The 25,473-nt window shown below is 42.4% G+C and overlaps 1 protein-coding gene across 1 annotated transcript in view; it reads right to left on the reverse strand.

The window, feature by feature from the left end:
* Positions 1 to 7,317: 7,317 nt before the first annotated feature.
* Positions 7,318 to 25,473, reverse strand: part of LOC120805599 (zinc finger SWIM domain-containing protein 6) — a 42,395-nt gene continuing 24,239 nt past the window's right edge. The window contains exons 3-14 of the mRNA XM_040155973.1: positions 23,888 to 24,036; positions 21,414 to 21,564; positions 19,680 to 19,859; positions 18,953 to 19,123; positions 18,677 to 18,823; positions 18,156 to 18,302; positions 17,011 to 17,271; positions 15,938 to 16,073; positions 10,798 to 10,955; positions 10,460 to 10,623; positions 8,736 to 8,817; positions 7,318 to 8,602 (exon numbers count right to left, since the gene is read on the reverse strand). Of these exons, the coding sequence (XP_040011907.1) occupies positions 7,737 to 8,602; positions 8,736 to 8,817; positions 10,460 to 10,623; positions 10,798 to 10,955; positions 15,938 to 16,073; positions 17,011 to 17,271; positions 18,156 to 18,302; positions 18,677 to 18,823; positions 18,953 to 19,123; positions 19,680 to 19,859; positions 21,414 to 21,564; positions 23,888 to 24,036 (2,612 nt within the window). The 3' untranslated portion in view covers positions 7,318 to 7,736. The remainder of the gene's footprint in view (positions 8,603 to 8,735; positions 8,818 to 10,459; positions 10,624 to 10,797; positions 10,956 to 15,937; positions 16,074 to 17,010; positions 17,272 to 18,155; positions 18,303 to 18,676; positions 18,824 to 18,952; positions 19,124 to 19,679; positions 19,860 to 21,413; positions 21,565 to 23,887; positions 24,037 to 25,473) is intronic.

Here is a 25,473-nt window from a genome sequence, read left to right on the forward strand (position 1 = left end):
CTATGTTTCCTCTCCATGGGTTCATATTGATATTCATAGTGGCTCTCCACACCGAGAGCACAAATGTCACTGAAAATGGCCTTGATATATGCTCTCATTCTCCCCTCTTCCTGTCGCTCCATCCCTCTTTCTCTCTTTCTCTCTGTCTCTCTTCCCCCTTCTTTGTTCCTGTTCGCCGGACGCACGGTGCCTGCTGCTGCCGGAAAAAAAAAGGAAGAAAAAAAAAAAAAAAGGCAGTGGATGGATGATGGTGTGAGTGGGGTACATCATGCTGTTACTCATTTAGGCTTTTAATCAACAAGCACTGGAATGTTAAAGCTATCTCTTCCTGAAAAGCCTGCTAACCTTGACTATGGTGTTGTTTATTCCTGTGGTGCAGCCCCAGATCCTCAGAGCACACTGCACACACTATTAAATGTCACTTTACCTGGAATCTGAAGCTCTCGTTGGCTCTGAGGGCTGTTCTGCAAGCCTTAAAAGAATGTGGAGGCTGGCATGAAGTCATTTTCAGCTTGGATTCTATCTCTACAGTGTCTTTAATCAAAGAACGTAACATTTTGCCTTTGACAAACTACAGGATATTGAATTCAAATGCAACAAAGACATGCCGTCCTGTTACTTGTGCGTTTTATGTCAATGAAATCTATTAGGAGAGGAAAAGAGAAGTCAAGTGCGTTTTTCTTCCATTTCTCAGCATTCATTATGACATTATAAACACTGGCAGACGGATTTAGAGCCTTTGGACAGGCATCCGGCAGAGTGTTGGCAATAACAGTGAGAGATGAAGTGAAAGTATTTTTGGGTGGGAGCAGTCAGGTCGAAGGTGCATAAATCTCTGTATATTTGTTAATTGTCCTTGGAAGCCATTGGATGACGGCACTGTTGGCTCAGGTTTGTTGCTCAGGCAGGGAAGTTGCACAGTGTAGGGATAAAAGTGGAGGAAAACTATGTTCGTGAACAAAACGTATCTGTCAATTTGCTGACACAAATACTCACATCAAAGGTCCTTAAAAAGGTATACACGAGCAACTGGTAGCATAGCTTCTGCACAAACAACAACCTTTTTGCTGTAGGGTGTATTTGACAAAGAGGAAAAACTTTATCATGAGCGCAATTCAGTAAAAATCATATGCATAAAACAAGCTCTGGATGAGACCCTGCAGAGCAGCTGCGTATTCCAGGGCATAGCTCCCCCAGTTTGGTGGTAGTTCAAATGACATTTGGCTGACTTGTTATACATAGCTCAATATCTTCCAATAGCTTATAATGATTACCAATATTGGAACCGATAAAACATTTGTGGCCCAGAAATTGTGAAAGAATAAAATTAAATGATGTGTGTAACTTTGTTCTAACATTTTATGTCCCTCTGAGGCTCGTTCTGCTCTGTCTGGAAATGGCGAGAATGTCAAAAGAGGTAAAAAAGATAGCACTACAGTGTGTGCTCAGGGTGTAAGTTATGGCTGTAACTTTCTCACTCTGTCAGGCGCTTTAACCGTCTGTCCTGGAGGACACATTAACTTGGTATCCTTAAATAAAGTCCTTTAAATAAAGCTGGGGGAGTTAAATAATGAGAAAGCTGCTCCCACTGTCCTTTCTGCTTTTAAATGAACCTCTGCCTTTCTTATTAATGTCCCCTTATCGCTCATCACGGCCACTGACCCGCTGCTGTAACCCCTTCCCACTCAACCACATGAGAAGCTCTGGCAAGTGGTCGCCGCAGAAGTAATTGAGGGCAATTTTCAAATTAAAATTTAAACCCCTCGTCCATCTTCATGCGGTAGGAGGGAGCAGAGGAGAGGGGTTTTGGGGCTGATGACTTGATCAGGTTTTGTGAGCTGGGCAGGTACTCAGGCTGGGTGAGGTGGGATGATGAACGAGGGGCATTAATCTCTGTGACAGAGAGAGAGGAGTTAGCAGCGGTGATAGCAGCGCTAACGGCTTTAATTAGCATTTAATCAGATGCCTCAGGGCCGATGGAGGGGGAGAGAGGAGATCAAACTCCAACGGCCTTCTGTAAGAAGAGGAGGAAAGGAAGACAGTCCCTGTGGAAGGCGGCCTGATGCTGCAGGCGGTGTTGAAGAACACATGCCTATGATCCTTTTTTGTACTCCTGTAATGATAGTAAGCTCGATGCACCACAAAGACCCTGGACCTTTTGCAGAAAGAGGTAGTGTTAGAGCATAGACTACACTCTCAGATACTGCAAATGTTCATTCTATGGGCTTTTCCTAGATAGATTGACTCCAGAATTACTGAAAAGATTACAGAAAGGATTACATTTTTCGGACGGGTTGTTGGAGGGAATGGGGAGAAAACTGGACGTGGGGTAATGAATGTGGTAGGGATCATAGAGTTGGGAGGAAATACTTTGGGTCTCCAGGGTCCTTTAAAGTGAATGTTATGTTTATTTTCAGCTTGAAAACAAAAGGCTTTAATTACAAAAGAGGTCAAAGAAAGAAGTTAGTTACGACTTTCATTCAGTATTTTGGAGAGAAACATCACGGACCTTGAAAGTCTGTTACTTGCGCCACTAACGAGAAGCTGAAAACTAAAGCGTATGCTTTGTAGATGCCTGATAATACATCCAGCAATTTAAATCAGGACATGTCCTGATTTTGGGTCAGTTTCAGATGAATTCGGCAACTATGTTAGAGTGCTTTGTTCGCAGTTGCAAGGAAAAAAACATTTTAAATCTGCCAGAGCTCTGCTATGTGACTCTGACTGGCACCAGGTTTACTATCGTGGTGTTTACTTAACAAAAAATGAGTACCTATGGGTTTCAAAAATTAAACCTAAATTAACTTGATAGCATACAAAAAACACAAAATAACAAAAACCTACAGCTCCCATGAAAATCGACCAGCATAGTAATGTATGCCATCATCTTTGTTTCCTTTATATCTGTTTTACCCACCAACGCTCTCTTCTGATGTAATTTTTCTAACTTTTTAATAGTAATTTCTTCTGTCTGAAACATGTCTTTAGCCCTCTCTTCATGCTTATTGCTACATCCATATCGGGACTCGTGGTGTTTAGCTGGTGATGTTTAACCTGCAATGGTGTGGAGCATATGGGACATTGTGTTTGTTAATGGCTACTAGAAACAAAAATATTCCATAAATGAGGATATGACATAACTAAAAAAACAAAAGCCATCTTTGAACTTTACAAGGTTTTGTTGGCTAAGCTGTGCTCCAGGGCTGGATTTGTCAGTGTCACTGGGATTTTGAATGAGGTTTTCTTATTTCTGAAACAGAACCTGCACGTCCTGGTCTTCATAACCCCCTACATTTTGCTTTTCAGCATTCGCCTGCCACAATAATCTATGTCTTATGCAGCACATTTGAAACTCGGAAAACGCTTTGCTTTCGGTTTGACTTTCTATAGGTGAAACTTTAAAGCATAATAGATCTACAGTTCTGCAAGAAAATATCAAGGCCTTGGTATATTGTGAAGCTGCGGCACAGTGTGTGTGTGCGTGTGTGTGTGTGTGTGTGTATGTGTGGAAGAGATGGTGAAAGAGAGGGAGTGTATGCTCTAGATAGAAATTTTGATGGTGATGGTGAGGAAGAGGGTTTTTGGCATGAAAGGGGCCAGTGTGTGATCATGATGTCATTAGGAGTATACAGTGAGACAGACCGGAGGAGGCTGCTGTACCACGCTACACCCAAGGGACGTCATTACCAACTGGAACGGAGCAGGGACCTGAGCACAGGTCAGACACACAGGAAGTGGTTTTGCACGCGCGCGCGCACGCACAACACACACACACAACACACACACACACAACACACACACACACACACAAACAAGTGTACGCTTACTTGCATGGATTCACACGCATGCGTGATTGTGTCTTTATTCTCCACAACACACAAAATTTCTCACAGGCAGGTAGGTATCCATCACATAAGAAATGGACAGTTCTGCCTGGCCTCTGACAGCCGACGGGCGCTATTGTTGCTAAACCTCACGAATTCCTCAATATCTAAGTGGACACCTCTATGGACAAATGTGCCTCATTAATGAGTGCACACAGATGGACAACACACACACACACACGCGGACGCGGACTGTGAGCCCGTGCTGTGCTAAGTTGCAGTGTGTATGCCGGTGTAGCCGTCTGCGCTTCATTACTGTTCACACACAGACAGTTGCAGTGTTTTTGTGTCAATGTTTAATGAGGGGCTGGGAGTCTGGGGACCTTACTGCTGTCAGGAGCTCCTGTAGTCTGGAGCTACCACCTGTTCCCATTCACTCCCTAAAGACCTTAACACACACACACACACACACACACACACACACAAACACAAGCAAGAAAACACATGCAGACACACAGAGGCATGCAAACAAGAAGGAGCACGCACAAAAACATGTCTACTCAAACACACACACACACACCTGACAAACAACATACACTGATTTAGTCATCCTGTGGCACCACTGTCAGTGTTGGATGCGTGTAAACAGGTTATTGTGGTTGGCTGAGCCTGGCCGTCTGACAGAAGCTACAAAGACAATGGGAATATCAATTGATACATTTCATATTCCTCGTCAGCTCGCCTGAGATGACAGTGTGAAAGCTGCTGCCAGTGAGAGTGATCCCTCTCTGCCTTTTTCTGACACCGCTGTTTGATGGCGATCTGGACCATCCTGACTGATGTGCTCTCACTGGCGTGCCGACCAACGCACGCCTTCAAACTCACAGGCCGCGTCCCATAACGATCCATGACAGACCGTCTGAGACAAAACTGCAGCTATACAAAAAAAAGGTTTCCTGTGTCAGTGTGCAAAAAAAAAAAAAAAGGCAGCTCCGAGAGGACATGAATATACATTTCAAAAACTAACTTTTATTAAAACAAAAAAACAAAAACAAAAAAATCAATTATTGACTCATTAACAAGATTATAAAACAGTGATTTAGTTACATAAATAAATTGATATCGGTGTATCAAATCTTAATTTCATAAGCATGTATACATGGGTCATTGTAATAAATAAAATGGGAGAGCAGAAGATTCCTACACAAACAAAAAAATCAAATGAAATAAAAACAGCTAGAAAGACTCAGAGGAAATTGTTTCTGAAGAGAACAAGAGACACTGGACAATGTATTTTTTCACCAAACACACGTGAGGAATTGCTTTGTTAAAGCATGAGTTACACAGCCATTCACTTACTAATTAAGGACACTAAAGCTGGGACCAAGGTGGGTTGTCTCTCACCTCTTAGAACGCGTTTGGTTGTTAGATAGATCTCCTGTTTGGTTACTTTAAAGCGTTAAGACAAGGCAAGAGAAAAGGCTGCTTTAATCTTTAATCAACACAGGATAGAAAAAGATGCACAGAAAAAAAGAAAAAAAAAATCAGATTTAAAGAAGAAGGTAAAAAGGCAGTTAATGACAGGACAGCTGAACATTGCAGAGGAGACACTGGAAATTCTGTGGCGAATGGAAGGGAGAACAGAGGAGACTCATTTTTTAATCTTGGATAGATTGAACCTGTGCAAAATTATCACTGAGTCTTACTGAGTTGCACGACTATTAAGTTACTCTGAACATGGTTATATTACTGCAAAAAGAAGGCAGACTTCAGCCAAGAGATTTCCTTAAATGCATGTAAATCTGGACACATAAGACATGATTTTTTAACCAGATTCCTCTCCAATTAGCTCCTGTTTAAAGCACATTATAGTTTGTTTTTTTTCACCCATAGGATCCCATGGAAAACTAGGCTATTACAACAGCTTACATGCATGATTAAGTACTTGAAGAAATCCTGTATTGTGTTGTCAAACATTTATTGACCAATGGCCTGAAGTAGTCTACCTCCCTCCCCTTCCTATGCTTTAGTCAGCAGAAATGAACAATGTTTTTCTCCACCATCTCCAATTTGACTCAACCTGCTTTTCTGACGGGATCCAGCGTCTCAGGTGTGAACACGTGGCCTTGTGAGTCCAAAAAGCCGTCAAAAAGGTCAGTCTAGTCCTTCTGATATGTTCTGTTTTCAACAAAAGAGAAAAAAAGAGAAGACAAAAGAGAGAAAGAGAAGGAGAGCGAGAGAGAGCAAACTACAGCGGCTTCAAGTATTTCACATTACATAGAATACTCTGTATAAATTAGTTAACATATACTTTCAGATCCTCCATATTCAGACATATACTATGGCATATATACAGAGTACAATAAATGCTCGCTCATGTTGTGTCGTGTTTTTGTCTTTTTCCTGTAGTCAGTCGTTCATTTGTTCCACCTTTTTCCTGTTTAGAGAAATCCCTGAGAACGTTCTGGTTGACAATTACTGAAGGTTCCACACAATGAACTATAACAGTAGAAAGTGTAATTTCTATGATTCACATGCACAGAGGGAAATGACACTGGCCTAGTCTGAAAATACCGTACAATGGTGCCTGTAGAGATGAGAGGGGAATGACACACTGACACATCTCCTGAGTGTGTCGGAGCCAATTTTGGGGGGTTGTAAGTACCAATGCCAGGGCAGTGACATACAGCAGAGCCGAGCGCAGAAACACTCGGCAGGAATCTGACTCTAAATCTCTTCATAACCTTGGTCTCACTAGTGAATCTCTTGTTTAATTAACACTGTCAGCCATCCTTGATGATAAATATCATGATAGCAAAAAACTGGGAGTAGGTTCAATACCATGTCATGAGGTAGTAGTCCCTCTGGGTATCTACTTCAACTAGAAAACTCAACTTTATCACTTTAGCCTTTTAGCCAAATTAGCCAATTTTGGCTCTACTACATTACACTAATGTAACGATAATACTCGTTATTATTTATTATTTATTACTGTCTAATCTGCCATCGCTGTGGCGCCTGCGCACTGTCCTCTGTAAAACAGGTACTCATTATGGAGGTGGGTGAGATTACAACAATAACAACAACACGAGTTAGCTAAGAGCATTGTTGTGTGTAATGAAGCTAGTGCCTGGGACCCAGAGAAAACTAATGGCTGCTCAAGTGCTGCTGCTGCTGCTACTGCTGTGTCTGGAGAAATGCTGATGGCGGCTCTCTGTCAGTGCTAAACCAAGCTGTGCCGTTGCCGAGCCGAGCTGAACTGAGCCGAGCTGTGCAGTGCTGCCCAGCGCCCACCGGTGAGGGCCTAGACAGAGGGAGGTGCTCTGTGTGGTTTAAAGCCTTAGTTTCTCTTTGAGGATGCCGAGACGTTTTTTTTCTCTTCTTCTTCTATTTTTTTTTTTTGTTTTTACATGAGCGCTATTGTAGAAGGGGCTTCAGCCACTTGACAACATATAACTCAATATGCACTGAGAAAGGGAAAAAAAGATGTTTTAAATCATAAAAATAAAGGAACAAGAATTTAAAAAAAAAAACAAAAACATTTCACTTTTCATTTTCCTCTCGCACACATGTAGAGAAATACGCACAACATTCACAACATGACAAATTTCCTCTCTTCTGAAAAATAAAAACACTTCTGTACACATAGTAGTAATAATATTATTAATAATAATAATAATAATAGTAATAATGTTTATAACAATAACAACAGCAAGAACAATAATACCGCGTGTGGCTCTGTTGATTTTTTTGTCATCTTTTCCTTTCTCTTTTTGCTTCATTCTACAAGTCACATCCCTCTTTTTTACTTGTCTATTTTATAAGTCCAAAAGAAGTTCAAAAGGCAGACTCAAGTTAATAGAAAAGTACTAGAGTGGGGAGGGGAGCTTTTGGTGACCCCCAGCCTCACCCTCAGCCGAATCTCTCCCTCACCAGCATCATTAGTTTCTTTTTGCCCTTGTAGATCTGTTTCAGGTTGTCTATGAACTGGGTGAACTGAATGTGTCCGTCGTGAGCCATCATGAAAGTCTCCCGGGCTTTCCCCAGGAACTCGATGAACTCGCTGTAGTGGCGCGGGCTGATGTGTGTGAGCCGCGAGTGTGTGGTGTTGATGTAGGCCCCGATGGTTGCGTCCAGCAGCTGCCTGAGTGGCGCCTTGTCCAGGGACATCAGTTTCCCAGAGTTCCTGCGGCTGTGCAGTGCCGACACCATGCCCGGTGTGGTAAGCGTGCACCGCCGCAAAATGTCTGAGAGCACGGTGGCGCACTTCACGCTCTTGACCACCAGGGGGATAACGGCAGCCAGCTCGTTCTTCCCCAGCGAGTGGCTGAGGGCGCAGGCCCAGAGCACATCATTGATGGCTGGGTGTGTGTCCTGGTTGTAACTGAGGTTCAGATGAGCCATAGCTAATGTCGCCAGCTTATACGCCCTCATTGGGTAACCGCGGTGTTCCATGTAGCGTGCTATAGTGAACAGCTGTGTGTAGCTCATCCCTGTCGCCGCCGCGTCCAGTACAATCTGGTAGGCTGTCTCGAAGGCAATGTGGTCCTTTTCACAGAGTGTAAGAGCAGATAGGGCACAGTTCTGGGGGTCCTTCATGGCACACTGCAAGGCGAGGGTGCGGGCAGAGGAAGCCAGGTTCTCCTGCTGGTGGCAGTCCAGGTGGAGGCGGACGATAGTGCTGTTGGACATGACAGTTGTGGCCACGATGCTGGTGGCTTCTGTGGGGGTGAAGAGGGTGAACCAGCTCTGCATGATGCTGTCCAGCGCATACACACCTGCAGGACACAAACAGGACCGAATGAATAGAAAAGAAAAGAAAATCGGAGCATAAAAAATTTGCAAAACGTGTACGTCTAGTTCATTTTAAGACAGCTAAACAAAACCAGTTAACTAGGCGTGGTGACGTACCCACTTCAGTGGCACATGTGACTAACCAGCGCACCATCTCTCTCCTCCTCCAGTTTAATGTGGACAGAGTTATTCTCATCACCTGGGAAAGATGGGAAAGAGTGGAGCAGGGAGAATGATACGTGAGTTGAAGAGGAAATACTTTCAACATTGAACTATCTACCTTGTAACAAATTGCACATGGAAACTGAAAGATCGCTAATATTCCCACTGAACACAATTTTAAATATTTTTGTTACCTAATTCAATCGTCACCTCAACAGTATAGTCGAGGAACTGTAAGGGCAAAGATTGTATTACATTGTCAACAATCATTAAACAGACTAATTTTTTCATGGTTGATTTGTCATCAAAAGTACACAAACTTTTCTCTTTCAATTCACATTTGTATTTTCTAGCTGAGGGACACAGCTACTATGAAGATGACAAACCCTGAAGCAAACCTTCAGATAAATAATGGAACGTATGGGGGCATTACAAAGAATGCAGTCTGTGCAAGACATCAGTTTGGATTACTATGGCAGTGCAGGCTTGCTTGAAAAATGTCAAGGAAGACTGTAAACAATAGACTACAACAATACAACAATGCTTCTTAGCACTTTTTAAAAAAAAAGTTTTTGTGTAAAATCAATGAACAAAATCAAGCTTTACAACGTGAAAAATCAAAGTAAATAATGTGCAAGGAAGATGTTGCATTAAAATGTTTTGCCTATGACACAAAAAAAAAACAGAAAAAAACCCCCAGCTTTTAACCGGTATGATTGTCACTTCAATTTGTGAGTTTTTGAAGCAAAATAAACTCGTTTAAAAAAAAACAACGATAAATTACTTTTGTGTGAAATCCAGTGGCTTCAATAAAAAATAAAATAAATAAAAATCCTTTTTTAATGTGGTAAGAACAACAGTCTCAAAACCTCGTGAAATCTAAAGAACACATCTGCGACAGTTGCACCTCAAATGTCATGGGCTTCAAAAAAATAGACCCCTAGCAAGGAAATAGTAATGTGGTGCTTTGAGTCATCTTCAACCCTTTTTCCGACATCCAGACAGGTTTAGATTTTCAGAGATCTAAAGAATACAGAGAGTTCGATCTGTAATGGTATGGTAGACATCTCATGGGAGTCGTGAGGTCTGGCGATTGCTTCTGAATGGTTGTATACTAGCCCTGGAATATGGAACCATTTTACAGGAACAAGTGCACCCTATAGTGCAAATACTGTTCCCTCATGATGTTCCCATATTTGAAGACGATAATGCCACCACAACTTTTTTTTTTTAGAATGACGTTTCATGAACACCAGAATAAACTCTTTCTATGGAGCCAACAGATTCCTACATAACTGTACCATTATGGCATGCACAGTAGATTTAATCCTCAAGGGCTGTAAGCTTTTCCTGTAGAAAAATGATCAAATATCTCAATACAGAAAAATACAAACTAATGACGTATGGGGGCTTGAGATGAATAGAATATTACTATCACACATTCTGATTGTAATACCAGGCATTTTTAAAAGGAATGTTATGGAAATTTGTTTGGTTCTGGTTTATCATTTATCTTCATACTAAAGTAGTGATTCTGCTTAACCTTCCATTTAGCAAGGCCTGGTACAAGGTACAAACGCATAAAAACTCCCAACTTGACCTGACAACCTTCTAAAAAGGTACCAAGGAATATACAGTGGTGACCATTTTTGACAAACACTGTGGGCGTGTTTGTGCACCTGCAGTCCCAGCTCCAGAGAGACTTTGAGAAGTGTGATGTCAGGCAAGCTGTCCATTAGTGTTGCGATCTTGAACGCGTCCTGTGCCAGTTTGAAGATGTGAGACGAGGAGTGAATGTTTTTCTGGATGGACTCCAGGACTGTCTCCAGCCTGCGACTGTCACCTAGAGGGGATACGAAAAACACAAGAATGTGTTAGAATAGGACAGAGATTACTGCGGCATTCATTTGTGTATACTGTGTGTGTTGCTAATGCTATGCTATGAGAGTTAGCGGCATAGACCTTTTTCTGTGTAAAATATGTGCGTAGTTATCTGTTCCTGTGAATATATCCGCACCTTTGGCAGCAGTGAGCATGGTGGAGGCCAGCTCACACTGCTGAGACTCTATGTGGCTCAGAGTGAACCAGCGTGGGTAACGGTTGGGCACCACGGACACGATGTGGTGGGGTCGTGAAAGGTCACCGGACGAGGCTGTCGACTCCAACACCGGCAACCTGACGGAGAAACAGACACAGAAAATGAGAAAACGATTTACTTCAATTAAATACATAATATAAAAATCGACGTTTTTTGATCATTTAAAATAAATAAATATTTGAAGTAAACAAAAATAACAAGAAGAAGAACAATGTTGGGATAAAAAAAGAGTGGCAGAGACATGGAGAGAATAATAGTCTGAGAGACACCAAAAGTACACGAATCATCAACATCATAGTGAGATCATTTCTTTCTAGAGTAACAAGCTGACAGACAGAAATACTGTACAGACAGAAAAAGTCTTCATTATGATGGTCTGAAAATGACTTCAAAATGAAAATGACTTCGGTGATCACAGGAGGATTACAGTTAGCCTATCCCTGCAATTTACTTGCAACCTAGTATTTAATCACCTAGAAACCGAGGTATAATTAGTATTTTCTTCACTCTAATTGGTCATAATGAACTCAGGGCTGCGCAACACCTGCTAGAGGATGAAGGAGCTTCACTAGCTTCTCTCTCTCATTATAATAATACTGACAGGGCCAAGTCCTCACCAGCACCACGAGCACCACCACCACTACTACTGTGGCCAGCTCATCTCCTATTCTGCTTCACTCCTCTTCCCACCGCTACCACCCCAGTTTCAAAGGTCTTCTTTCCTTCAGAAGACAGCACAACCTGGCCTTCTCTCAGCCAATCACAAAGCTAATTGAGTCCACGGGGAAATTAGGGAATTCACCTTCCAGCCCCGTAAGGCTGGACACACATCAAACAAATACCGACACACATGAATGAAAAGAGCCAGCTCGCGCGCACACACACACACACACACACACACACACACACACACAAACGCTCAGACAGACACACACACACACACACCTGCCCTTTTGAAAGCACATCAAAGCAGCCCGGTAAAAGCAATGTGATGCTAAATGCCAGTTTCAATTTCAGAGCAAAGTGCATGAGATACTGTTGCCACCTGAGTGAAGGCATGTACAAAAAACAGCCTCTTCTTAACTCGGTTTTGCCCAAGAGGGCACAAGCGGGGGCTTGTCTCTGAGAAAAAGAAGGTGACAAAAACCTAGTTGAGATGTGTGCTAGTGTGAACACTCACACTTGGTGTAAAATGGAGATGTTTGGAAGCCCTGGCAACAGCCGGGTTCACTCCGCACACATCTAAAGAACTGCTAAAAGCTTCCACCACACTGGGGCCTTCTGGAAGATTCCTGGGGTGTAGCAAAGCAAAAAAAAAAAAAAAAAAAAAAAAAAAGGGCCCTGGGTAAAGATGGAGGCCTCATCAACATTCCTGTCTTTGTTTGGCTTTCACTAGAGAGCCAGAGGCCTCCATTGGATGGGAGCTTGAGAGGCCTGGCCTGCTGAAAAATAACCTCCTCAAAGTGTTGGGAGGAAATCCATACTGGGCTATTGTTCCATGAGAAACAAAAAGACATAAATGATGAAAAAATCCTCATGGACTGCTCTGAGGCATTCAATCCAAGCACAAGTACAGCGTATATTCCCTGCCACGGGTGCGTTCTCATTCTCTGCCCAATAACACTATACAAACTCTTAGTTCAATGTCAAGTGTGCTTAAAACATCAAATTAAACTCATATTTCTTTACAGCACTGTCACGGCTGGATACAAATGTGCATCATCAATGATATATAAAACACGAACAGAGTGAGCTGGAAGAGGCAATCAGTCCCTGTGTGATGTAGTGAGGAGAGGGAGCGGCTCGGGTGTCAACCGGGTCCTGTGGTACTGTAGCACCCTGTCACATCTGGGAGGGACACAATACTTATCCCACCAGAAATATTCAAGGACGATGGTGTGGAGGGAGCCTGAATGGGACCATGGAGGACAGACACCATGTGGTGAAGACACGCAGACGGGTAAATCAGATATTCAAAAACAACTGATCGATTGTAGTTTCAGTGGATCGGGATGGCTGTTGATGGAATAGTGAGCTCAATAATGACGGAATTTCATTTTGACACATTCAAATGCACATATAGGAAGAACAAAATGTACAGCATAACAAGTGAAAGAGAAGAAGGAAGAGTGAGACATTGATAAAAAGCAGCCCCGCCAGGTTTTACCTAAATCCCGGGGCCCTTTGGGTTTCTGGTCAGCATCACCATGACTACTGACCTCTCTACCTCATGCTCCTTTCCCCCTCTGACTGTAAACACCCTTCACTTTCATCATCTATCAAGCACACATCTATCAGCTAAGCGACACATCCGCTGTAAAACCTCCACTCTATACACAAACTCAGAGTTGGAAACCTTCAGGATGCCTGACAGGAGGGATCAAGTCGTATGTGACCTAAGGGGTAACCCCAAGTTTTAGTTCACAGGTCTCGAGTGCCTCGGATTCTTGAAATGACATCTGCTTTGGGTGATGCGTTGTTTTTCTGTGCCTCATCAAAATGTCATCAAAGTCAGGTGAAAATCTCCACATCCAAAATTTTAACTTCTCAGTAATCTAAAAAAAACCGGGGCTGTAGGGGTTTTCTCCAACTCAGATGTAAACATGCAATTTTTCAATATAATCATATTTCAATAAACATGAAGAATTGGTGGTGAAGTTGTTTAAACAACAATGAACTAAGTACATTTACTCAAGTACTGTACTTAAGTACAATTTTCAGACGCTTGTTCTTTTCTTGAGTATTTCCTCTGTATGCTACTTGACATTACAAGTCCACTACACAGTATACAACTCCCGTATATTTCAGAGGGAAGTGTTGTTCTTTTTAATTCACTAAATTTATTTGTCAGCTATAGTTACTAGTACTAAATCTTCAGATTATGATTCTTTATAAATAGCATATGATCAGTTTATGCAAAGTATATTCGCTTCACCTCGGCCAGTGTACAATGTACAACGCTGCTTACATGCAATGTATCATTAATAACTATTGTAGTATATATTTATATATCACTCTAAAGGGGTACTTCTTTGCTTTTACTTGAGTAAATATGTGAATGCAGGGCTGACCTTATTTGTAATGGTGTATTTTCATAGGGTGGTGTTGCTACTCTTCCCAGCATCTTAACTTGAAAGTCTGGCTCTTTCATACAAATATTTGCATGATGAAATTTTGACGAGACGAAAATATGGAAAAATCATCGTATTTTTAGGGGGTATCAGACCACACAGTTTGGCCTAACTTAAAGAAAAAAGGATGTCAGCTACCTGTGAGTGTCATTGGCATATCATTGTCTTAGAATAGCCCCAGACTGCAGTCATGATATACAGTGCTGTATATTCAAAGATTATGGATTATGCAGAGGATCAAAAGCTGTGGATTACAGTGAGGAGCGAGATTCATTAGCATTGGAAGACTCGAATCTCATATGGAAATCTCATATGATAACAGGCGGCTGGGATTTGTCTATTTGGCTTCCAAAGAGCTGAGATAAGGACAGTCTCTGGAGAGGCAGCGAGCTGCTTCTTCTGTGGCTGTAGTCAAATTCTGGGCAGCCCGTGAACCAGTAGGCAGCTCCTCTGTTTTTCTGTTGGCTGCTCACACCAAGCCATCGCACGGCATATGCTGCTCTCACACACTTTAATTAACCTCATCCATGGCGCGTAAACACACACATATGCACACTTTAAAATACTCGGGATATGCATTTGTGTGGAGGCAGTCTGACTTCCTCTCATTAAAAAAAAAAAAAAAAAAAACTGATTTAAAAGCAACTGTGAAAGAGAAAACAAATAGAGAAGGCAAGAGGAAAGTGAAAAAGTATGCGTGTGTAAATGAAAAAAAGAGCTAGACTTTCTCTCTCTCCTTGTATCAATAATAATGTTATAAAGGGGCCATTAAAATAGACCTGGTTCCTTTACCTCCTCTATATTTAACAGTCCGTCGTCCCATGGGAGCGGGGAGGTATATGCTATCATATTACACAAAGCCACATTACACACATTCATTATGTGCTGAGTAGACACCCCTGGCTCCCAGGAGCACCCATAAGTGGCCATATTATTCTAGATCACCGGTTTCACACCACAGGAGTGAGGATGGAGGAGGTGAGGGTAGGAAATGAGCAAGGTGAAGGGAAGCAGCAAGGGATATTGGGATGTGGCTGACTCAGGAAAAACAGATTTGGGACGTGGGTTTAGAGGCCGGGAGGGGACACACAGCGGCTGGATGTGCAACCTTGAAACCGCATGACCCCTCAGTGAGAAATCCGACCATGTTGTTTTGGTTTTGGAAGCATGTTATTTCAGTCCCGATTCCTCCTAACTAGTTAACTGTAGGAAAGTGTGAACGATGTGTTTGTTGTCCTTTTGTTCTTTGCTTGTCCAACTGTGAAACACGATGGTACAAGAAAAGACTCACTTCTCATTCACTTCTCACAGCCATGGACTCAGAGAGGCCTAGCTTTGTAGAAACACAACAAACATCTTCCCCACACTGCCCTCTCCCTGTTGGCCCCGCATGTGTATGTGTCTGTGTCTATATATGTGTGCGTGTGTGTGCGCGCTTCCTCCTCATTACAACCACACTAATTACACTCTCATTAATGTAATTAATATTCACTGATCCAGCTCCCACTAGTCACAACATCAAAACACAGCAGCGCAGACTGATTAACACACATACATATGTACACATTGTCCACAGATGAATGCACACAGGAGCTTAATATAGAGAGATCAGCCACAATGACTGACTTTAAAGCTTGAGGAGAGGATGCAGAGAGATCACTACATGTCATCTTTTAATGGTTATGTTAGTTACTTTAGTAGGAGGTGTCAAAATGTCAGACATTTTTACAAGTTTTCGAGCTGGAATCTGGACAAGTCAAAATGTGATCCTCCAGCTTCAGGAGATTTGAGGTTTTTGAAACGGCTCCATTAGCCCAAACTTTGGAGCAGCATTTACTTCTTCAGCTGAAAATCAATCAAATTTGGTTTACAAGGTTTTGACATGATCACAGCAACGCACAAGCACACGTAAACTTAAAGAGACCTACCGCATGGCTCTCAGTGCAATTTTGTACGCCAGTTCAGCGTCGTGAGGTAGGAGAGAGGTGAAGAGATAGCGGGCGAAGGTGTGCATGGGAACACTCTCTCTGTGGACGATCTCTCCAAGGCCAGAGTATGGGCCAGCTATCCGAAAAACACAGAAAACAAATACGCACACACACATTAAAAAGGGGGGCTGTTTTTTTATGACGGAACGAAGATGTGGAAAAAGTTCATGTTAAAAAAAATTATCTGACTCATCAGGTCAATGAATTTTATGTTATATAAGGTATAAATAGACAGTTAACAAGTATAATTCAATTCTGTTGTATTCTGAGTCGTGGTTTTTCTATTGTATACTGAGGAGTGACTTATTGGACTCTCCCTTCCAGCAAGGAAGAGGCAAAGCCATGCAGCATTAAAACAAACTGTGACGTCAAAAACCATATGGTCGTGTGTGCAGACTTGGCCTCATGCCCTATCCCTTCCCTCCCAGTCTTCCTGCACTTCCCCTCGTCTCTGGTGGGTTATTTTAAACCCCAACAGGCTCCTAAGCCACAGACCACATCACACAGTGGCGTGGCTGCAGCCTCCAGGGGCCCGCAGAGGCCTCTGAGCCTGGTGTTCTATTAGCAACGGAGCCAGAGGTGGGTGGTCGTGCCGGGGCCGAGGCGGGGCTGGGGTTTGGCTGGGGACTGGAGTGGAGATTGACTGGGCCAGGCCCTCCAGGATGTGCCACCTCCCTCCTCCTCCTCCTCCTCCTCCCTTTCCCATAACCAAGCCCCATTCTGCTCCAGCTCCAGTCCTGTAAATGTGCACACTGTTGTGTGTGCACGCATGTGTGTGCTGACACAATACCCCTGGTGTTACTGTGTAAAGAGCTCATTTTGGTCTGGCCCAGGGCAGCTCAGCCTCTGTTTGCACCACAAAATGAAATGATAATAAATAGTGAGACAGAGTCCAGTGTGTTTTTTTTTCCAATGGGAGGAGGTGTGTCTACGTATGTATATGTGTGGAGACTGGGAGATGTAGTGAATTAAAGGGACAGTAAAGGTGAAGTATAATCTGTTAGCTCCCTCACCCTCTAGCAGAAAGACGGCCTGTTTACGGAAGATTTTGACCAGGGAGTCATCCAGTTCCACTTCTTGCAGCTTGGCCAATAGCTGCTCTTCATTGCGACACACCTTTTCTTGAGCGTACAGCCCGTCAGGCATCACCCGCTGCTGGCCTAAGCCAATCAGAGCCGTCTCCACCGCGAGCGCCACATACGATTCCCCGTCTCCCAGCAATCGCTGCACAGGCATTCGTTGGAGGTCTGCTCGGCTTACAACACTGGAGCAGTCTGTGGAAAAGAAAGGGAAGAGAAAACACAGAGGTAGACGAAGAGAAAGAGAGTTGAGAACAAAGGAAGTGAGTTGGCATAAAGTGGCCAACTGTCTCCTATGGAAAACCAAAGTGTCAGTCACATACTAGAGGTCTGAACCCAACAACGATCCAAAATAAAGATCAACGCCTCAGGAGCATTCCTCTGTTCACTTCTCTGTCTCAGAGGAGAGGGCTATTTCTGTGAGCAGAGGAGGCGATGGGGGACACAGTGATTGTGGAGCGTAGGAGAGGAGAATTTAAAAAACATGAGAAGAGGCATGATAAGATAAGGAAAAGAGACTGACGGTGAATCTGCATTTAAACTATGCTTTCTAACGTCTGCATTCTAATGGAAGTCAAAAAATATCAGAGACCTGAAAAAAAAAAAAAAGTCTTATTATGTGGCTACATAGACCAAAAATGACTCTCCTGTAGTCAACAAGGAAAGGATGTGAGTGTAAACCATATTTTGTCATCCCATATTACAAAACTATCACTGGGAAAAATATACAACATATTGAAAAATGAACATTTTCTAAACATCTGTATAATAATATACAATGTTTGCATACTTTGTCTTTCATGATTATAGCTGTGTTTGTTTTGTATAATTCTATACTTATAGTATTTTTTTGTATGTGGTATTTATTTTACCCATGTATACAGTATGTTATTATACCGTAAATGTCATATTTATCACATACAAGTAATATTGTACAAGTATGTGGTTTTAAGAAAGCACACACAAAACATTCAATATAATCTTTTTGGATTTGTTTCATATGCTGCCATAGAACCAGAGCTCTAGTTAAGTATATCAGTGAATTTGTTGTATTCAGGATGCTAGTTACGCTGCAGTACCTGAAAGGTCTAAGCAGGTGTTGGAGCCCTCCTCTCCCACTCGTCCTGACTCTGTCAGGGTGCTGAACAGGGTACCGATAGGATCCAGGGGGTGTCCCACCCAGCCCTCCATGTTGGTTATGGAGGTATGACCTTTATGGAGCAACTCTGAGACAAGACAACGCGGATAAAGACACAGTTAATGGAGTGTGCTGACCACACATATTTTTTTAACTGGAATTTCAAAAATTATTCAATGGCCTTCACAAAACAAAGCAACTGGAAAAATACTATAAACATGACCTGTACTAGGGAAGTGAGCAAGTTCTTAAATCAAATTAAATGAATAAGGACAATGAAAGAAAAATAAAATGACAAATTTTAACATTTTTTTTCTCTTTGCCACCGGCGAATTCCCCTTCTCTTTTCTCTCCATGCTCTCCTGCATAATTAGTGAATTTGTGAGAATGGTATGCTTGCTAATTTATATTCTGAAAATAAAAAAAAAATAAAAAAACTTGAATAATAAAAATTAGCTTCACCTTTCTTGTGCCGGCGGAAGTGCTCCAGTTGCCTCTGCTGTTGCCGTCGTAACGTGTTCACCACGGCAATGGCCAGTCGGAGGGCTTCTCTTGGGTAACCGTGTGAACGCAGAGCGTCCACCCTGGCACAGGCCGTCGGGACATGTTCTGATGAAAAGGCAAAGTTTAAACCACAATATTCTCTCACTGCGAACTGTACATTCTCAATCCAACCTGCCGAGCATTATCTGACACATGCACTCGCCCATAGAAACACTTATATACACCTAGACTCACCATGCCACAAGGGCCAGCCGCGTGAGTCAAAGAGGGAACCCTCCTGGTTGTCATGGTAACAGTAGTTGGCATAGAGGTCACTGGCGATAATGTGCTGGAGGTGTCTGTCCTGCCAGTGCAGGTCACAGGCCTCAATGGCCCGTGTGAACACAGTCCTGTGGGGGCGCATCTCTACAGAAGAAGGAGGAGGAGGAGAAGTGAGGAGGATTTAATGCTTGATCATGTTGTGAGAAAAAGGCAGGTAGGGCCCACATGCATGGTCATTTGGCAGCTTGTTTATCTTAATAGCCCTAGCATTTTAATATTTACTAATATCCTCTTAATATTTGAACATTAGCATAATTACAGTAGATAAACATAACCTTCATCTAGAAAATTGGCAGCCTGAGCTGGCTTCTATACCATAGGAAATCTGCTGGGACGTTTTCAAGGAAGAGAGCCGCTATGTTTGTCTAAACTGAGCTAGATCTTTCAAGGTGAATGTGCTACATGGAAAAAAAAACTACTTCCAACTTAGCGATGGGCCAGAGTAAAGCAAAACAAAAAACAAATGCATGCAGAATGATTCTTTAATTTAACAGTAATCTTCCATACACAAGAGGCAGAGGTTTCATTATGGAGGCTTTCAAATGCGACATGTAGCAACTCTCACCTTCACAATGGTGAGATACGTTATTACACAGTAAATATTTTATTGACAGACATACAAAACTTGTCAATCTCTGACCTTGGTTGCCATGGGCACCCTGAGGCAGTGAGTGGGTGAGGTTGGGCAGCTCGTTGCCGTGGTTACCATCCTCCCAGGGGCAGACGTCCACGCTGTTCCATCTGCGCAGCTGGCGCAGCCATGACGACTTCTGCTCCGGTTTACAATGGGGGTTCAGTACGATGCACATCCACAGGGCACCTGGACACACACACACACACACATCAACATACACACACTTCAGTTACCTGCCCTACTTCCCAATGTGTGATAATGACGTAAGCACAGTCATCATGCAAGACCGAAAACTGGAGGCAGTTTTCACAGATGTGCAACATCATAACATTGGTTCTTTTTCTTTAGAGCACATTTTCTATGCTGCTGCCATCTTGCACTGGAATACAAAACTCTGAAAACAGCAAACTTAACTAGTCCCGAGGCAATGCTGACTGCACACACATCATTTTGGAGTAAATTGGAACAAACAGAATATGAAAATTGGCTATGTCTCTGGGGAGGCAAGGACATTCAGGGATTTTACTCTCAAGACTGCTGGAGATATGTACATTCTACAGTGTGTGCTTGTGTGACTGCGTTGTATGTATGCATGTGTGTAAAGGTAGAGAGAGTTTGGGAGGAAGGACAAATACAAGGAAAGAGACAGAACATGAAGAGAGAAAAAGAATACAAAAGGTGCAGAACAGAGGGAGAGCAGAAAAAAGGCACGTAGAAAATGAAATGGGAGCAGAGATGATTTGGACGAGGAGACATGGGTGAGGACAAGTGAATGAGGCATGGCTTTGTGTCTGGAGGAGAGGAGTAGCTGCAGCTCAAAGAGGAATAAGACAAAAGAGGGGGAGAGAGAGAGAGTGTGAGAGAGAGAGAGCCGTGCCGAGAGGCAGCATTCACCACACATCAGGGGGAGTGATAAGGACTTGGGAAGAAGGGTTTGAAGTGTGGACTTCAAAGAGACCGTACACACACTTCCAAAAATACGTGGGATTGAAACAGATGAGATCACTGTGCTGTCCTCACAAAGTGCAGAACAAGACCAAAGGGAGAAAACGAACATCATCATCAACAACAACAGCAGCACCAGCAGCAGCAGCAGCAACATCACCCAAGACATTAGAGGAAAACAACAAAGACAGGAGACAACGTGACTGCTGTCCTGTTGATGGGCTTGTTGGCTATGTGGTTTGTGAGGAAGTATTTTGCTGTAGGTACAGTACGTCTGTCAAAAGAACTACACACTATATGAAACAAATGCCTGCAATAGCGAGCAGCACACTGTCACATCAACTAAATATATAATGCGAAGTGTTTGAAAACGTTACGGGGGTCATAATATTTGGGGTTTTTATGGGACATGATGTGCTGCGCTAAACGGCTTGTAATTCACAAAGACACTCTCGCTGAGCTGCCAAACCCACATTCACAGTGAAAGGAAGGAACTGGGCTGTCAGTGATGAGTGTGTGCATCTCAGAGAGTGTGTCTGTGTGGGCTGTTTTGGAAACAAAGGACAAATAAACAAGAAAAAAATATGCGTGTGAGTGCCTTTGTGTCAATGTCTGGGTTCGATCAACCACCTTGCTATATCTGCTCATGCCCGTGCACATTTGTAGGACAATCAGTGTGTATGCGTGTGTATGCGTGTGTGTGTATGCGTGTGTGTGTGTGCGTGTGCGTGTGTGTGTGTGTGTGTGTGTGTGTGTGTGTGTGTGTGTGTGTGTGTGTGTGTTTTTCCCCCTCACCCAGCTCATCCCAGAGCTGTCTGTACTTGTCGGTCATGGTAGTGCCCTGCTGTCTCCACAGTGCCAGCCGAGGGTCGGCCATGAACTGTTCTGTGATCAGTGTTAACATTCTCGCTCCGTTGGAGTCACGCATCTTCAGCATCTCCCTCACCTACAGGGGGAGAGAGGAGGGGACAGGGAGGACGTTTAAGCACGTGCCTTGCAGACGCATGCGGTTTGCACAAACAGATGCACAGAGCGCTACGAACACACCACCACACACACAGTGACACAAAGACACAACAACAAAAAACAGCTCTCACAACTTACAGACGAGACATACAGAACTACACTGGACTACACGCTCAAAACACGCAAGTATTTGCACTTTGAAAAATTTGTATATGGAAGTTTATCAACAACAAAATCAAGTGAGAACAGAACAAATTCAAGCTGTGCTTTTATGCTTTTGTATAGCCTTTTTTGTTTGTGTATCTTTAAGAATATTTTTGGACATATTTTGTTATCTAATAAAATATTAATTAACAATTCCACATAAACTTTTTTTAAGATTACTGTATATTGTATATTGGATCTATACTATCTATTATGTATGAGCTGTTGATCTGGGTGGCTGCTGCATTCAGTTGTGCTTACGGGGAGAAACAAGGTTGCTTTGGCTTGAACTGAAAGGGAAAAAAATCAGTGCACACCTAACACAGCACTTTCTGAAATTTTTCTGACAAACATGCTTTAAAAGGAAAGGCCCATATCCACTTGGTAGGGCTATACAATATGTAACTCACAGTTACTGTATGTTTATAGAAAATGATATCAACGGCCCATGCCGGACAGTGGTCTGTTTTTATTGAGAGGGCGGTGTGTAACACTTCCATGTTCAAATCAAGTTTGCCTGCAAGTGATACAAACTGTCAATATTGAGACTATGCAACCGTCACTACTAATGTTCCCTCAAATCTTGCGACAAAATTCCTCTCAGATTGCTTTCTCTCAATTGTTGTTTTAAGTCATTAATACATCTGTTCTTGTATTCGTTAAAATCTTGTCTACCAATCAAACAAGATTCAGACCCTCTGAGTAGTTTTGTGGTCGTCACTAGAGAAATATTCTTCGAAAGTCACAAGGTCACAAAGACACTTTGATTCGCTTATATAAAACGCAAACAGTGCTAGAGTGTACTCGAAGGCTAAATATTTTCAGCATTTACTTGTTCTTTTTGAAATAAAAAATACAGAAACTTGGTATGTAAAAAAGAGTGAAAATCCAATTTAAAAAAAAAAAAAACTGCATGAAGAACAGACTTTAAAAAGACCATTTGCAATGCAACCACTCCGTAATTCAACTGTTTCTTTTTTTCCTCTCTGGTGCATATCCAGCAGCTGAGTTTTCTCTTTATTTTCTATACTCTTTCTCTTACTGGAGGATTTTCTGTGCTGTGCTAATCGCGAGGGGGACTTGTTTATTGTAAACTACAGTGGTCAGCATCTTCTTGCAGCAGGAAACACAACCACTCTTGGGTACGCGGGGATGTAAAATCCAGGTAAACATTGGTTTAAACAGATCTGCTTCTTTTAAAAATTCTGGGTATTTTTCGGTTAAACAAAAACAATGATTCTTCACGTTTCTACACACACGTGCGGATGTGTGTGTTTTCTGTCTCTCTGGCAAGACGACTGACGACACATGTTAACAAACATGCACTAAGAAAAACGATCGGACACAGGAAGACTTATAATGCATATAACAGTACGTGTTTTTGTGATTTGGGGGCAGCTCTGTGTACGCACGAGTGTGTACGTGACTCTCAATGTGGGTGTGTGAGTGTGCGCGCGTCTGTGCAAGTGTATATGTGGCTGTCAGTGGGTGTGTGTGTGTGTGTGTGTGTGTGTCTGTGCTGAAAAGGATATAACAGGCATCAAAGAGCATGAAGCAAAGAGACATTCTAAAAGCCGGGCAGGGTGGATGATAATGGCCTTGACTTGCAGTCTTTACATAGCATACAGCACATTAATGCTGGCCTAGCTCTGCCACTGTAATACCAGGCAACAGAGCGAACCACACATCTCTCGTATAATCGTTTAATCGTGGGTAGAGCAAGCTTCCCCTCTTTCTATACATCTTTCTCTCCCTTTATCTTACACTTTCCCTCCTACAATTAGCTGTAGCTAAGAGACAGCATGCATTTTAATGTATGTGCCAATATAAGTCAGTTGCTTTTTCCCGGGATTAGTTTGAAAGGAGAAGGCCTCTTCTCATAAGGGAATAGATGAAAATAGTGTGTGTACTACAGAGAGGGAGGACATTTTTATTAGCAAAAGACTGTTATTTGTGTGTTCTTATAGAGAGGCAAGAAAACCTGAAGAGAGAGAGGAAGACCTACACAGGCAAAGTGTGCTTGTGGCCATGGCGTCCAGGGCTGGTATGTTTTGTATGCGTGTTGTTATGTGCATGAATGAATGTCGCTGGCTCCTGACCTTGCTGAAGAGCAGGTTGAGCTGCTTGCCGGAGCCGTGGTATCCTCCCTGGGAGAGGAAAAGCTTGACTTGCTCCTGAACCTGCTCTTCATCCAGGTGCCAGCAGTTCTCATCATCCACACTGGCTCCTGCTGTGGGATCCGGGGCCCCTACGCACATACAGACACATAGAGATGTGTTATACGTGCATTAGACCACTGTATTATCTTCACTGTATTACATTACTGGGATAGAATAATATCTTCTCATACGATAATATGCCATATATTTTGACAGTAACTTATTGATTCTGCACTTGATTTCTAGGACAATGTGACTCACCTTTGTACATCAGTGAGGACATTCATTCGGTCCTCAGAAGCAATGCATTACCAATATTGGGGGCAACAGTATATCATGTTACGTTTACAACTTGGGTGATGTAACACTTACTACAGACAACACATTGTTACATATAATGTAATACTGGGTATATTACATTTACGCATTATTTACAATGCAAGCAGGAACGATTTTAGAAGCAACAGCCAAGCTTCTCAGTCATTTGATCATGACACTAGAATTGCAATTTAATGTAATATAATTTTTATTTGACAAAATTTCATGCAGTCTACCCTCCTCCATTTATACTACCCCCACTCATTCTGCACTTTAGTCAAGTGTTTTTTAAAGCAACAAAAGCAAAACTAAACAAATAATCGTCTAGAAAATAATACTGGCCGTCAAACTTTTAACTGCACTTTATCTTTGTTGTACTGACACAGTGCATGTGAATTTGAAGTAATTTTCCCAACACTATAAACAATGTGCCTTTTTCTTTATTCCTTAAAATTATTTTAATGTTGTTTCCTAGCAAGCAAAATGTGGAAAAAATATAAAACACAGACTAATTCTGATAAAGCGTAAAGACACATGTGCATGCACCTGAACTGAGCCTCAAGCAGATTAAATGAATAGGAATCATTCAGATGGTGTAATCCAGCTAATATGTTTTGTTTTACTTTTCCGGAGTAATTGATAGAAGGGTGACAGATCAATACCATGTTTATCCCAATACTCTTTTGATGAAGGCCTGTCTCTCTTTTTTTCCCCTTATTATTTGCTCATTTGTTTCTGACCCCCATTCTCAGAAGAGTCGATCTCTGTTGTTCTTTCCACTTTCTGTCTCTCACATCTTTCTGCTTTTCTGTTTCCTCATAATTTTTTCGTCCTCCTAGTCTGTTTCCTGTATGACTCCATTGCTCAGACACAAACGCAGTCTAGCGTACGCTTCTTCATGCCTTCTTCTGTCCCGTACAATCAGCAGCTTCTTTCTCTGTGTTGTTTGCCCTTCAGTTCTCCCTCTTTTATTAAAATAAGCAGCTGGAACAGCATCGCTAACAAGAGATATGCACCTTTCCTTATCTATCTGCTAACCTCTCCATCTCTGGCTCTGTATCCATCTCTCTCTCAGAGGTAAATAACGGGTCTATAGTGTTGATTAAAGGCACACAGTCTCTCCTTTACTGTCTGGATCTCACTAATGAGTAACATTGATCCTACCCGGTTTACCTCAATCACGCAGTCAATACATGTATGCATGTAGC

The sequence above is a fragment of the Xiphias gladius genome, chromosome 19 (assembly GCF_016859285.1).
Source record: "Xiphias gladius isolate SHS-SW01 ecotype Sanya breed wild chromosome 19, ASM1685928v1, whole genome shotgun sequence".
Lineage (NCBI taxonomy): Eukaryota > Metazoa > Chordata > Actinopteri > Istiophoriformes > Xiphiidae > Xiphias > Xiphias gladius.